We start from the raw sequence: 14,502 nt of genomic DNA on the forward strand, positions 1-14,502 counted from the left end.
GAAGCTTGGTGTCAGGATACCATCAAAACAAACAAACAAAATCAGTTTTCCCAGTGTTGTTCTTTCACTGGAAGGTACATGGATTGTACCGAATGTCAAATCCTTGCTTGGAAAAGCTGTAGTTCCCCTTCATCAGGGAAGAAAGAAAGAGGGACGGGGAAGGGGAAGAATTATCTTAGCTTATTTAAAATTTAAGAACATCACATTTCTAAAGGTGCTTTTAGTTCTACTTCCCAAGAATACAAAATATGGTTAATGTTTAATTAATCTAAAACATGGTTTTCTACTGAATTATTCATCTTTAGCCAACAATGTTTTATTAGGAGTAATACTGAAGCATTGGGAGGTGGGATTAAAAAAAAAAAATTAGAAAAGCTTGCTCCTTCCTTTCTTGTTTTTAGAAAATCTTGAAAAAACCAGTCTAGATGAAGTTTACCTGCTGTTCTTTGTTGATTTTTTTTTTTAGACTGTAAAATGCTGCATCTGTTATTGACTGCTAAAAACTTATAAATATTCATTTCATACATTCATATGAGTTCAGTATTGGCAGTAGTGAATTGTTTCCCTTGGGGCAAGCCTAGACAGACCTTCATAGGTGCTAGAGATAGTTAGAGAAGTAACCAGCTTGGAGTTTTACTTCCTTTCTGTGTTATGGCTCCAAACATAGCTCATGTGAAGTTTTCAGTCCCCCAAATTTCCTCTCCTAAACCTCTGGAATTCCACATAAGAAGTGAGCATATTTACAATGTGGAAGTGAAGATGCCTTTACTGGACAAGGCCCCATTAGAAAATCAAGATTTGCAATCTGTTTTTGTTTGTGTGGTTGCTTAGTGCCCTTGCCATTTGGCTTTTCATTGGGAGATCAAAACGGAATTGACAATGAAGCTGATCTTAATACTTGAATGTTAAAATTTCAAAGATTGATGTTTTGTTTTCTCCTGTGAAATGTGTTTATTTCCCTTGGGTTTGGAAGGACTGAACCTTCTAGCTGCGTGGTTACACCACTGAAAGGTTTCTTTTTCTTTTTCTTTTGGTATTTTTTGAGGATATTAGATGAGATGAAAACAGGTTGTGATAACAGTAATCACCAAATTGCTGTTTGGGATGTGAGAAACAGGGTCATGTTATAGAAACCCAGATTTTCTGGGGGGGAATTTGAGACCTCCAGCTATTTATCCTATAATCTGAGTCAGTTCTGCTACATGCTGTTAATGGTGGCAGTGCCGGGATCAAGTGGATACTAAAGGGCAGCACATAGCAGATACATACATACATACATACATACATACATACATACACACACACACACATACACACACACACACACACAGTCTTTTTTTTTTAATTTTGAGTTTTTAAAACACTAATTCCACCACCATCACCCACTTCCAACACATATAAACTTGACATGAATATGTGGGAGTCAAGACAGCCAAAAAAATAATGAAATTATGCACTTTGAACAGTCCATGGCCCAATTACCTCACCAACTTTTCCTAATATTCCCAAACAAGAAATAGCATTACGATTGTTGGTCACCTCTTCCATGTATGATCAGGAAATTGTTCCTTGTGATGATAATATGCATATTAAATTTAGTAGAAGCTTAATGTACCAATTTCAGAGGGGGGCGGAATGAAATACATCAATGATTTTAACAAATTTATTCTTTCAACCAGAATGTATATATGCATCTTTGCTCCCCAGTGCTAATGCAAAGTACAAGTCATAGGTAAGGATGAAAATACATTCTACCATTGATCCTGTTTCGCACAAAATTCTGTATTTCTGCATTTCATTCCAAAGGAATTTATGACAGGATAAACATTACCAAAAACCAATTAAGCTAAAAATTAACCCTATTTGTTTGTTTGTGTGTGTGTATGTATGTATGTATATATATATCACTGTAGTTGATCATAATTGGGGTCCTAAGATTTCTCCAGACTCTCAAAGGCTCTTATAACATAAAAATAATTATGATCCCTCACTTTAGAGGGAAAACAAAGTTACATTATTTTAATGTGAGATTGACTCCATGATATAAAATGAAGAAACAAGTGTCTGTTGAGATAAATAAATGATTGTCTTGTCAAAATATATATATATCAAGTTACATACAGAATTATCCACATAAAAAGTGCTACAAAAATGCAGAAAGTTTCAGTCCACTCGCAGTTTGCATCATTTCATCATCATCCTCATCACCATCAATATCATGATTCGTGGGAATGATCACACAAATTCACTTAGTAGTTTAGGATGTCATACAACCACAAACTTTGAGAATCCCTGCTACACAAAGGAATCATCTGAAGGAGACTCATCACTAGAACATATTTGAACAATAGTAATAAAAATATCTGGCTTTAAGAGATCTTATCTGAATGCTGATTGATCATAAAAAGAAGCCTACTAAACTATGACAATACAAATGAAATCTACTTCTTTGATTCAACCATATCTGTTAATCTGTATGTACCAAGAAGCTCTGGAATAGCTTTCCAAAAGAACACATCCATTTCTCAGCTCACAGTTTGGACAGTATTCAGTTAGCTTTATATCATCCTATTTTACACAGTACAAGAAATCCAAGCTTTGTAATACATTAGCTTTTTGATGGCTTCCTTCACTTCCCTGTTTTTCAGGCTGTAGATAAGGGGGTTCAGCATGGGCGTTGAAATGCTATACTGAATGGAGAAGAGCTCATCCACAATAACTGAGGAGGCTGAGCTGGGCCTCATGTGCCTAAAACATCCAGTACTATAATACAAAACCACAACAATAAGGTGAGCACTACAGGTAGAGAAGGTTTTTCTTTTTGCTTCTGCAGAGTTCAGCTTCAGGATAGTAGAGATGATGTGGATGTAGAAAAATAAAATCAGACTCAATGAAGATATGGCAACAGTACTACCAGTTATGAGGAATAATATCCAATTGGAGAGTGTGTCTGTGCAAGATAACGCAAGTAGAGATGGAAATTCACAACTGAAATCCCTGATAAAATTTGGTCCACAGAAATCCAGCTTTAAAGCAGGAAAGGTGTTTATTAAGGCATATGAGAAAGCCGTTGCCCATGCACCACCCACCAGCCATCTGCAACATGCTTTGTTCATAATTTGAACATAATGGAGGGGTTTGCAAATGGCAGCATATCGGTCATAGGCCATTGCTGCAAGAAGGCAAGCTTCATTGCTTCCCAATAGCAGAATAAAGAACATTTGGGCAAAGCAGCCAGAATACGAAATAGCCCACCTTTCAGTAAAAATCCCTAAGAGCTTAGGCACGGTGACCGAGGAAAAACAGATATCAAGAAAAGCCAGATGAGCCAGAAAAAAGTACATGGGGCTGCAGAGATGACTTGTAACAACCATAATGACTACATTTCCCAGTAAAGTTAGGACATAAATAAAGAGGAATACAAAGAAGAGGAAGAAATTCACTGGCAAGTAATATGAAAATCCCCAAAGGACAAAGGAAGTGATTGTGGTACTTCAATTTCCTGTTTCCATTTTCAGATGATGTAGATACTTCAAGAAAAGGAGAGAAAATGAACTGCCATTGGCATGATTTAGGGGGTAGAATACATTGCACACCTAGGGGTGGGGATGGAAGAGCAGAGGAAAAAAATTGGAATAGTGAAAATGGTGATTCCCACTTAGACAGCAACAACCTATTCTATATTTTCCAATGAACACATGGGGGTTGGTGGGTGGCATTTTTCCTTTGAAATGCTTCTTTTCCTGAATTTGGCACTGCTTTCAAATTGTGCAGGGCTTTGGATTTGAGGTCAGCATTGATGGATTGATGGATTGATGGATCAATGGATGGATTATACAGTATGCTATCAAGTCATGTTGACTCTTAGCAACCACATAGGTAGATTTTCTCGATGATGACCTGTCTCCAACCTGGTCTGTCAGCTGTAAGCATTCAATAAAAATAAATAAAATCTAGGAAAAAAAAACAACAACAACCTAGACTATCCCAGGACACACATACCTTTTTCTAACCTTTTTCAGTCAGGAACTATCTGAGTATGTTGTGAATTACTTTTTGGACTAAAATCTGAAGCCCTTATCTAATTTTCTAGTACATACCAAGAAACATCTGCAGACAGAGTCACTTAACAATGAAATACTGAAAATAAAGGAAAAATAAGCTTTCCTTTGCTGATGTACAGTAGCCTTTCCTCTAGCATTGTACAGCTTCTATCACACACCTCACCTCACAGAATCCTCTCCTAAGGCTTCCACTCAGCTACTTCAATCAATTTAATCAGACTTTCTGAAACAAATTTTACCTGAAGTTGTCTTGATGAGCCAAATTAGAATTGATGATTCTGATCAGGATGAAGCTGTTCTTTACAACCTTAACAGAGAGACGACATAAAGTGGTGGCATAGAAACTTTTTAGTACAACAAATAGGAGGGGAGGGGAGGGGAGGGGAGGGGAGGGGAGGGGAGGGGAGGAGAGGAGAGGAGAGGAGAGGAGAGGAGAGGAGAGGAGAGGAGAGGAGAGGAGAGGAGAGGAGAGGAAAGGAGAGGAAAGGAAAGGAAAGGAAAGGAAAGGAAAGGAAAGGAAAGGAAAGGAAAGGAAAGGAAAGGAAAGGAAAGGAAAGGAAAGGAAAGGAAAGGAATCACCATATTCGATTTCAGTATAAATGAGGAATTATTTTCATTCTTTCCATAAATGGAACAAACTTTTTGTTACTTACTCAGCCAACAGCCCCAAGGGAATAGTCATCACATGATAATATAGCTGGAGAAGGAGGATGGCAATTGGGGCCATTTTCTCCATGTTCCAGGGGCAGGTATCAGTTATTTTTGACACTAATATACGTGTTAAACTGGTCAGAGGGAACACATATTTCATTTCCCATTGAAAATCAGTGAGGAAACAAACAACTAGTCCTGTAGTAATTCATGATATTTTCCAAATTGAGCCATACAATTTTGAGAAGATCCTCAAGGTTGCAGACAGAAGGATTTGGAGGTCACTTAGTGGCTTCCTGGTTGCCTGTCTCTAAGTCTAAAGACCTCAGTAAGTGAGCTGCTCAAACAATTTTTTCTACTTGAGATTTGAAAGATTTGTTGCAACATAAAGTAAGAAGTCCTGACACCTTATTGGCAGCATCCTAAGTGTTATTCTTTCCCTTTCATATCACAATTAATCCACTTTACGCTGCAGTGTGCAGTCGTGCTGTAGGTCAAATGCCAGAAGAAAATCCTAATTTTTATTGAAAAACAAACCAAACCAGTAAAACTGTAATATTTGGCTGTAAATCACAATATGGAATTTGAGTAGAACATTAATGCTAATTCTTCCAAACAGGCAAACAAGGGAACAGCAGCAACATTTAAGGGGAGATATAATAGGACGATTTACATATGCCACTGACTTGGTGTTAGGATTTTCTTAATATGGGTCAGGACCCAGTCACAAAGACTGAATTTATTTTTCCCACACAAAACTGTTTTATTTTACAAAACTAAACTCCTATCTTATTCTATTATCTTCTTATTACTATAAATTTACTACTATCCTCTTTCTAATCTTATTTAATCTATACATTTCCTACTCTTTGTCCTATTTCTCTATTCCTATTCTTATGCTAAAACTATGTTTTCCTTATTTTAACTGTTTCTCCTTTAAACCTTTCCTTTCCCCCCAGGTCTTCAGCTCTTGTAGCTGATCCCGGTCCATTTGCATGTGAAAAACCCTTTTCAACTCCTTTATGGACTTGCAAATGGGCTTTTTTCCCTGCCTCCAAACCCTCAGAGTCCTCTGTTTCTGGAGTTGGTTTGTAGAGCTCTGCACTTGGGCTGCTGCACCCAGCTGCCTTGCTTGGGTTTTCAGACTCTAGTCGGACTCTAGCCTTTTCCTGCCTCGTCTCTCACCTCTGCCTCTTGATGGTCTTGCAGCTCCCCAAACTGATGTTTTCTCTCGCTGTCTGAAAACTACTATGAAGTTCTTGCCTTTGGGCTGGAGCTTCTCTTTCCCACATCTCTGCTGTCTTCCTGGTTTGGCTGTTTTCCTTGACACACTCACACACATGCTTGTTTTCAGTTCCCTTTTAATAAAACAAACTCTCCAATTAAGGAGAGGGTTGGGGCTGTTTTAACCCCCTTTCCCAGGGAGCAGCAAAAGTCTGGATCCCAGGAGGGAAAAAATACTTGCTCACTCCAGATGGTGAGTTCACTCTTCCACACTTGAGAAAAAGAAAGGTTTGAATGATTTGCTGATATTTTTATATGATTTTTCTGTTGTCGTCCTTTACAACAACAACTAGAAAACAATAGTAATGCTGATTTTTTAAAAAGAAAAATATGTAAATACACAGTTTATTTTCCATATATCTATATACTACTAAAACTCTCATTTCTGTAATCTTCAACTGGGCAAAATGGTGTGTCATAGGGCAACAATTTTTGAACCAAGGTACCTCAAATGGGCAAACTTACAGAATGTGTCCAAAATCCAGGACCCATTATTCCCATGGGATTGAAATTTGGGAAATTTGTGGCAGCCTCAGCACTACTGTGTTGCTGCACCACTGTGATTAGCCCAGGTCATGTGATCATCATGTGCATATCTCCAACCTCTTTCCCATCTCCCTTTGTTCCCTGTGCCCAATCAGCTGGTGGCAAGGCCCAGCGGGTGAGTGGTGATTGGCTGCTTTGGAAACAAGGGAGAAATTTTAAATCTCTTAATGGCTGTGGGTGTTGAAGGAAGGATGTGGGAGTGACTTGAATGTTGGCTGGTGAGGTAGGGCTGGCTGGGGGGTGTGGTGGTTGATGGGTGAGCCCTTACTCCCTTGAGGGAGGGGGCCCTTGGGGACATGCCAGAATGGGTAGCCGGGATGCAGTTTTCCCCATGGTCTGCAGCTTCCTTTCTTCCACCTCCCCCCAGTAAAGTGGTAGGCAGTTCCACGGGTGAGCTAAGGAGGAGGAGGAGAATATAAAATACATTTTTCTAGATAGGTAAGTGTTAGAGAGGTCAAGCACCATTAATGCTGACCCTCTCAATGGTTAAAGTTACCTGGACCTCGTCAAGCACTACTTAGATTTATGACCAATCAGCCTCCAAATGTTTCAAATCTGAATTTGCAGGACATCTCTTTATAGTCTATTTATAGTGTATTATTGACTAGCCATTAGGTCATATCAAGATACAGAGTATAAAACATATAAAACATAAGACATTATTAAGACCATATATTAAAAATAGGATATGAAAAACAAATTAAAATTAAAATTAAAATTAATGAAAGATGTAAATCATATTTCTGTATCACCCCTACAATTTACTCCGATCAGATCCACATATGCAGATCTTTACTGTTTTGTTCAATTAATGGTCCATAGTATATGTAATTTTTGAATTCTGACCGCACATTAAATATGTTGTTTTAATATACGGATCCCAATAAATCATTCATCTAATCTGCTGCCAAGATACTGATCCCTCTCTTTTTTATACAGTTGACATTCAAATAATGTATGTATTCTGTCTTCTATCTCTGGAGCTCCACAAATACAAGTGCATTCATTATAAGGGACTTGGTTAAATATTCCATATTTAAGCACTGTGTCCAACTGCTCAAATCTTGCTTGAGTAAATACCGCCCTAAGATAAATATGCAGAACATCTCAAGAAAGTCTGTCCCAAAATGAAGTCCAAATAGACCAGCTTGAGTCTTTATTGAGAAATGTCCCAGTAAATATTTCAATAAGAATTCTCTTGCACCCATGACTTAAATGGATGTCATAGAGGATGGTTCCAGTTTCCATCCACTACTGAATAGTGTGTATATCTCATAGTGTCCCCAAAGTTCACTGAGCCACAGTATCCATCAATGGACCAAGGCACTGTAAGTATAAATCCCATTTGCCAGATAGGAAACAAAAATGACCCTAATTCATCTACCATTTCAGTGGAATGACTGGAAAAGAGACTAGGATGTTAAAGTGACAGAGAGTTGTCTCTATGCCAGCCAATTTGAAGAAGATTTAGTAGAACAGATTTGGGATACCTTGTCTCATTCATCAGGATGTAAGTGGTGAGTCCTATTCTGCATTGTGGCTTGCAAGCTACATTCACAACACCAAGCAAAGATAGCTGATTGTATCTTCCCTTAACGCAAAATGGAAATGGGAGGTCATCTACTGAAGTCTAACCTAAGCCACAATGCCTTAACTGGGTCTTTCATTGTTAAAAGATTGATTGATTGATTGATTGATTGATTGATTTACTGCGCTTTTGCACCATCCAATGCAAGAAGTTAAACATTTTTAATGTATTTGAAAGGCAGTATAAAGAAATATAAACAAAAGTTAATTGTTTGGAAAAATGCATTTGGAAAGCAACATAAGGAATTAAAAAAAAAAATCACTGTGAAAGTCTATAAATCTAACAAATAAATAAATGAATATCAAACATAAAAAGCATTAGAAACCAGGAAAAAAAATAATAAAACCAAGAGGAACAGTAATGAGGTAGTAAATTTGGCATAATGATATAAAATAAAATAAAATAAAATAAAATAGCAACAAATCACACAAATTCTAAAATATGAAAACGGTTCTGCAAATGGAAATGAAAGGATTTTTACCCAGCATTAAAAAGACCCTAATGTAGGCATCAAAGGAATTTCTCTGGGAAAACATCAGACAAACAGAGCAATCCTCCTACAAAGGGCCTCTACATTTTTCATGAAACTCAGAATTCATGAAGACATGAGATGATGGACAGATTTAAATGCAATCTTTAATATCGTTAAACAACCACAACAATTTTAAAGGAAAGTATAATGAGCCTCCATGTATAATTTTGCATATTTCTTTTCTGTCAAGGATTCTCAAACTGTGGATTATGACCTACCAAGAGGAGATAAACAGATTTAAGGTGGCATGGCCAATTTCTTGAAGGCCAGAAAAGTTGAAATTTAGGAACATAGGAAGCTCAGCATCTACAAAGGTCCACCTCATGGGAAAGGCAGTAAATGTCACAAACATCTCAATGGGGGAGACGAAAATGCCCTGGCCCAACTCACCACATTAGATAGCCGCTGGTAAAAATGGTGCACTCATTCAATTGCTTTGCCAGCCACTGCTGGTGATGTACTGTCAACTAGGGGAGAGTAGATAACTTCCAGACCCATACAGGAGGGTGGAAACCTTTGATACATGCCTGACTGTTCCTTGGAGGTATCTGAGCTTAGTACAACATGGTCAGATTAATCACACAACTTCTTCAAGGCAGCCTTGCAGGTGCTGTGCTACTAACGGCTGGTAGGCCTACCCAAGATGAGGCTTCAGCAGCAACTTCACAGCTAAATGCTTGCTTTCCTATGCAGAGTGGAGTACAGATTCCATCACATCCAGCCTGTTAATTGGTCAATGAGAGTTGATGTCTTGAGCTTCTACTGTAGAATACAGAAGATTGTGACAAATGTCAGCAGCTAGGTTAAAAAGTCCCACTGTTAAAATAAAATTCCTAAATGCAAAAAGCTCACATTGGGGGGGGGGCTAATTTAATTCTACTAGCATTTATTATTGTGAAAATCATAATCAAAATCATCATCAATATCATGATTCATATGGGAGGGAGTCACACAAGTTTACACAGCATCCAAATACCTTTCCAAAACAATGCATTGATCAGTTTGAGGAGAGAGAGAGAGAGAAAGAAACACACAGAGAAAGCGTGTGAGAGAAATATAAACACATTTATATACACATACATGCACACATCTGCATGTGTGTATATGCATTTTAGATAGTACAAGAAATCAATGCTTTGTACCCCATTAGTTTTTTGATGGCTTCCTTCACTTCCCTGTTTTTCAGACTGTAGATAAGGGGGTTCAGCATAGGGGTTGAAATCTTGTACTGAATAGAGAAGAGTTCATCCATGATAACTGAGGAGGCTGAGCTGGGCCTCATATTCCTAAAGCAGGCAGTCCCATAATACAAAACCACAACAATAAGATGAGAACTGCAGGTAGAGAAAGTTTTCTTTTTTGCTTCTGTTGAGTTCAGCTTCAGGATAGTTGAGATGATGTGGATGTAGGAGACTACAATGACAATCAAGGAAGAACTTGCAACAGCACTACCAGATATTAGGAATATGAACCAATTGGGGGATGTTTCTGTACAGGATAAGGCAAGTAGAGATGGAAATTCACAGCTGAAATCCCTGATAAGATTTGGTCCACAGAAAGCAAGCTCCAAAGCAGGTAATATATTTGTCATAGCACATACGAAACCAAGTGCCCATGCCCCACCCACCAGACACCTACAAGACACTTTGTTCATAATTTGTACATAATGGAGGGGTTTGCAAATGGCAGCATATCGGTCATAAGCCATTGCTGCAAGGAGGTAACCTTCAGTGCTTCCTGTGAGAAAGACAAAGAACATCTGAGTTAAGCAGCCAACATACGAAATAGTCTTTCTTGCCCAGAAGATCACCAGCAGCTTTGGCACAGTGACGGAAGAGAAACAGATATCAAGAAAAGCCAGATGTGTTAGAAAAAAGTACATGGGGCTGGGGAGATGACTTGTGATTACCAGAATCACAGTATTTCCCAGTAAGGTTAGGGCATACATCAGGAAAAATAGCAAGAAGAGGAATATATTGACTGTGAGGCTGTGTGAAAATCCCAGAAGGGCAAAAGAAGTCACTGTGGTGTTCTGATTTTCCATTTGTATTTTCAGGTGACATAAAAACTTCAAAAAAGAAGAGAAAATAATCTTTCATTTACATACCAGAATGCAACATACAGTGAGGTGGGGGGGGGGTGTCAGAATATCAAAGGGAAAAAGGAATAGAGAAAACTTAACAGTTATATGAGGACCAACACATTCTCTTTTTTCAAACCCACACAAAAGGGGAAAAAACCTCATTGATCCTTTGGAATGTTTCTTCTTCTGAATGTTGTACTACTTTCAAAATGTGCATTAGTTGGGATTTGAGAGGTGAAAAAAAAAAGTGTTTTTCAGCATGATGCAAAGCTACTCAGTTAGCCCTGACTATAAGTCTTTAATGATTATACTTCCTAAAGATCAAACATCTGCCCTGTGTTTTGCATTGTTTTATTTATCTAAATTTGTTAAAATCATTCCAATTTATATAGCTGCCCATCTCATATATATGACTCTGGGCACCTTACGAACACTAAAAACCATATGAAGCAACTGAACAAAACAATAGTTTCAAAACCTGTAAAACAAAAAATAAAAGCATATCAAAAGCTGTCATGACAAATTCATAAAATTCACAGCTGATGTAATGCTGGCCTTCAGAATAAGCATACAGTAAAGATGCAGAAAGCAGCTGTATAATTCCAGGAAACACACAGCTTTTAAGAGGCTATGTGATCACCTCCACGTGCTCTGAAGCACTTTTTTTCCTGATCAAATCTGGAGGACTTCTCCCAACCCTCTGTGTATATGGGGGGGGGGGGGGGGGGAGGGGGAAGGTGCGGAAAGACAGGCAGATTTGTGAAATACTGCAAATAAAAAATAGAGTAAGTCTTTTGCCAATATACTTACTATACAACTTTCTCTGGGTCTCTGCTGCTTCTGGCACCTTTACACTAAAAGGAAGAGTCTTTTGTGCAGCTGTTGCACAGAAAATCCTTTTACAAGGCTTCCGTTCAATATTTGTATTAATCTGACAAAACGTTTTTTTCTGAATCAAAGTTAATCAGGTGCTCTGAAGTGAAATTGTCTACATGATCCAAATGGGGTTGATGATTCAGATCAGACTGACGGTGATATGTGCATCTGAAATAGAGAGATTACATAACTTACTGATAAAACACCCGTGTGTGTGTGTGTATTAAGATGCCTGGAATGTCCTTTTTATCATTTATTTCAGGCAGGCAACAGCTCCAGGGAAGTAGCCATTATGCAATAATGTAATGGAGAAGGGGGCAGAATTTTAGGACATTTATTTTTTCTCCATTTTGTTGGGAATAGAGGATTGGAGGTTACACGGACCTGACAGAGATTTTACATTTCCTATTGGAAATCAGTGAAAGAAAAATAACACAGTAATCCAATATTTTTGCCAAATTGAGCCATCTACTGTAGTTTGGGGAAGATGCTCAGGGCTGCAAACAAAGGGATTTTAATGCATATAGACAGTGGGTTCCGGATTGCCCAGTTCTAAATCCAAGGACCTTAATGAGTGAGTAGCTAAAACCTTTCTTTCTACTTTGATTTACAAGAGTTGTTGTAACATGAAGTAAGAAATAGTGACTAAGGGAGACCACCATAGTGGCAGCATCTTACGTACCGTCCTTTCCAATCCATATCACAATTCATCCATCTTAGGCTGCAGAATATAGTGGTACAGTATGTCAAATTTGAAGAGAAAATTTCAATTGATAGTAAAAAATAAAACAAACAGGTAAAATAATAAAAGTTGGCCATAAATTACAACATGGAATTTGGGGGAAAAAAACCTTTAATGGTAATTCTGGCAAAGAAGCAAACATATCAGCCAGCAAGGAAACAACATCTTGGGAGAAATACAGTTGCAAGATTTATATATGTCCCTGACCTGGGAGGAGGAAAGTCTTAATGATTTTCAGATGCTGTTTATCAAAATAGTAGTAATCCATAATGAAGAAAAAAAATAGTAAGCTAGACTAAGTACATAGTATATACAGAGAGAGTAAGTATATAGTTACCAGACTCACCCGTTGGGGGGAGATGGGCGGCATAGAAATTTAATAATAAATAAGAATTAAAAGGAAAATAGTTAACAATTTCCTAGCCTGAACTTACCTGTGGATCCTTGGTTCCAACAGCAAATGCAAAATACGTAGAAAAGTAGAAATTCTGCCATTGAACTGCTTTGGGATCACATTGATTTTAAAAAAAAAACTGCAGGAGTTATGGAAATAAAAATTATCCAAAAGCAATTTTGACAGAGGTTTTTATTTTTTGTGTGTGTGGGTGGGGGGAATTCTGCAATATGTAGCAGTCTGTAGTTCTGTGAGTGACAGATGAAGTTTGGGAAGATGTCTTCTACTAAGTCAGAGAACTGCTACATCAAAGTCAGTAATTCTCAGAAATTTTTTTTTTTTTTTTGGTAATTATTGTCCTCAATGTGCACTTCACCATTTTCAGATAGAATGGTATTTAAGAGCGACAAATGTTGCATTCCAATTTATATAGAGGGCCTTCAAATATGAAAACGTGACTGACAATTACTGAAAGCAGCTTTGTGGAGTCTGGCAATTTCCTATCCTCTGCTTTCACTAAAGATTGCAGAGGAAGAACATTGAAGTTTCTATATTTGAAGTATTGTAGGGAAAATATCTCCTGTCCTTTATGTCATGGGGGTATTTATATTTCAAGAAAGTAGTAGAGAAAATGCAATGCATTTCAAGATGTAAGGGGGAAGAGCATTGGACTTACCAGTATGGAAGATTTGCTGACAGTTATTTCTTTCTCTCTTAATTTCAATTGTCTCACCTTTAAAAGGAAAGCTTAACATGTTTCTAAATTATAAGACATTTGGGTTCAAAAGATCCCTATGTTCCAGAAACATGATGTCCAAGGAAGGAAGGAAGGAAGGGAAGATTTTAACTTAATTTAAGGTATCACCAAATGCTAAAGATGGAAACATCAATTTCCAAGGATGTTTCAGTTCCACTCTTCAAGATAAAATCTGGTTAGAATTAATTTAATTTATTTAGATCAGATTTTTGCCAAAATGTCCATCCTTAACTAACAATGTTTTACTAGGATTAATTCTGAAGTATTGGGAAGTAGAATGAAAAAGAAAAAAAAATCCTTCTTTTCTTAAGAAACTTACCTATGCCTTTGTTGTTTCTACAAACTCACAAAGAAATACTTTAAAGCAAGATTTACCTAAAGTCTGTAAAGAATTTTTAATTTTAGCTTTAAAATGTTGCATCTCTTCTTGTCTGCTAAGAACTTATAGATTTTCATTTCATGCATTGACATCTGTTGAGTATCTGAGATGCCTAATTGTTTCCTTTGAGATAAACATCTTCTTAGGAGGTAGAATTAATCTGGGCAGGAATTGGATTTTTACTTTTTTTTTATTTTTGAGTTATTTCCTTCCCATGCTATGATTCCACATTTATTGGGTGTAAAGTTTGCAAATTGAATTTCCTAATAATTTTCTGAGCCTTTTGAATTTACCATAAGAGGTGAGCATTTATTGGTTACTGCTTTATTGGCCCAGACACAATCGGAAGGTCTGACCTTACCAATGTTTTGTTTATTTATTTATTGCATTTGCTCTTTTGGCTTTTTTTTGGGGGGGGTGGAAGTGGAGGGGAGCTCAAGACAAACTTGCTAGAATTCTTCTCTTCCCTGTGAATGGATGGAGTGAAAATTATTGACCTAAAATCAACTTACCTGCTTCCTTGTTGTTTGTAGACCTGAATCTCAGTCTCTCCTATTCAAGTCTAGCATCACTGGACTACTTTGTGCCTAAAACAATTCAGTGATA

General features: G+C 37.5%; 1 protein-coding gene and 1 pseudogene across 1 annotated transcript; both read right to left on the bottom strand.

Annotated features, from left to right (window-relative positions):
- Positions 1 to 2,573: 2,573 nt before the first annotated feature.
- On the bottom strand, positions 2,574 to 3,512 carry LOC112543094 (olfactory receptor 5BS1-like; annotated as a pseudogene).
- A 6,264-nt stretch (positions 3,513 to 9,776) lies between these two features.
- Positions 9,777 to 10,733, bottom strand: LOC112542897 (olfactory receptor 5V1-like). Its single transcript, XM_088142992.1, has one exon. The coding sequence runs from the start codon at positions 10,707 to 10,709 to the stop codon at positions 9,777 to 9,779; it is 933 nt and encodes a 310-aa protein (XP_087999118.1). The 5' UTR covers positions 10,710 to 10,733.
- Between the last annotated feature and the right edge of the window lie 3,769 nt (positions 10,734 to 14,502).

Source organism: Python bivittatus, unplaced genomic scaffold (assembly GCF_059951505.1).
Source record: "Python bivittatus isolate LINGU-HERP-01145 unplaced genomic scaffold, Pbiv_v1 ctg000470_np1212, whole genome shotgun sequence".
Taxonomy (NCBI): Eukaryota; Metazoa; Chordata; class Lepidosauria; order Squamata; family Pythonidae; genus Python; species Python bivittatus.

Coding starts and splice junctions, on each gene's coding strand:
- LOC112542897 (XM_088142992.1), bottom strand. CDS start 10,709: ATGGAAAATCAGAACACCACAGTGACTTCTTTTGCCCTTCTGGGATTT.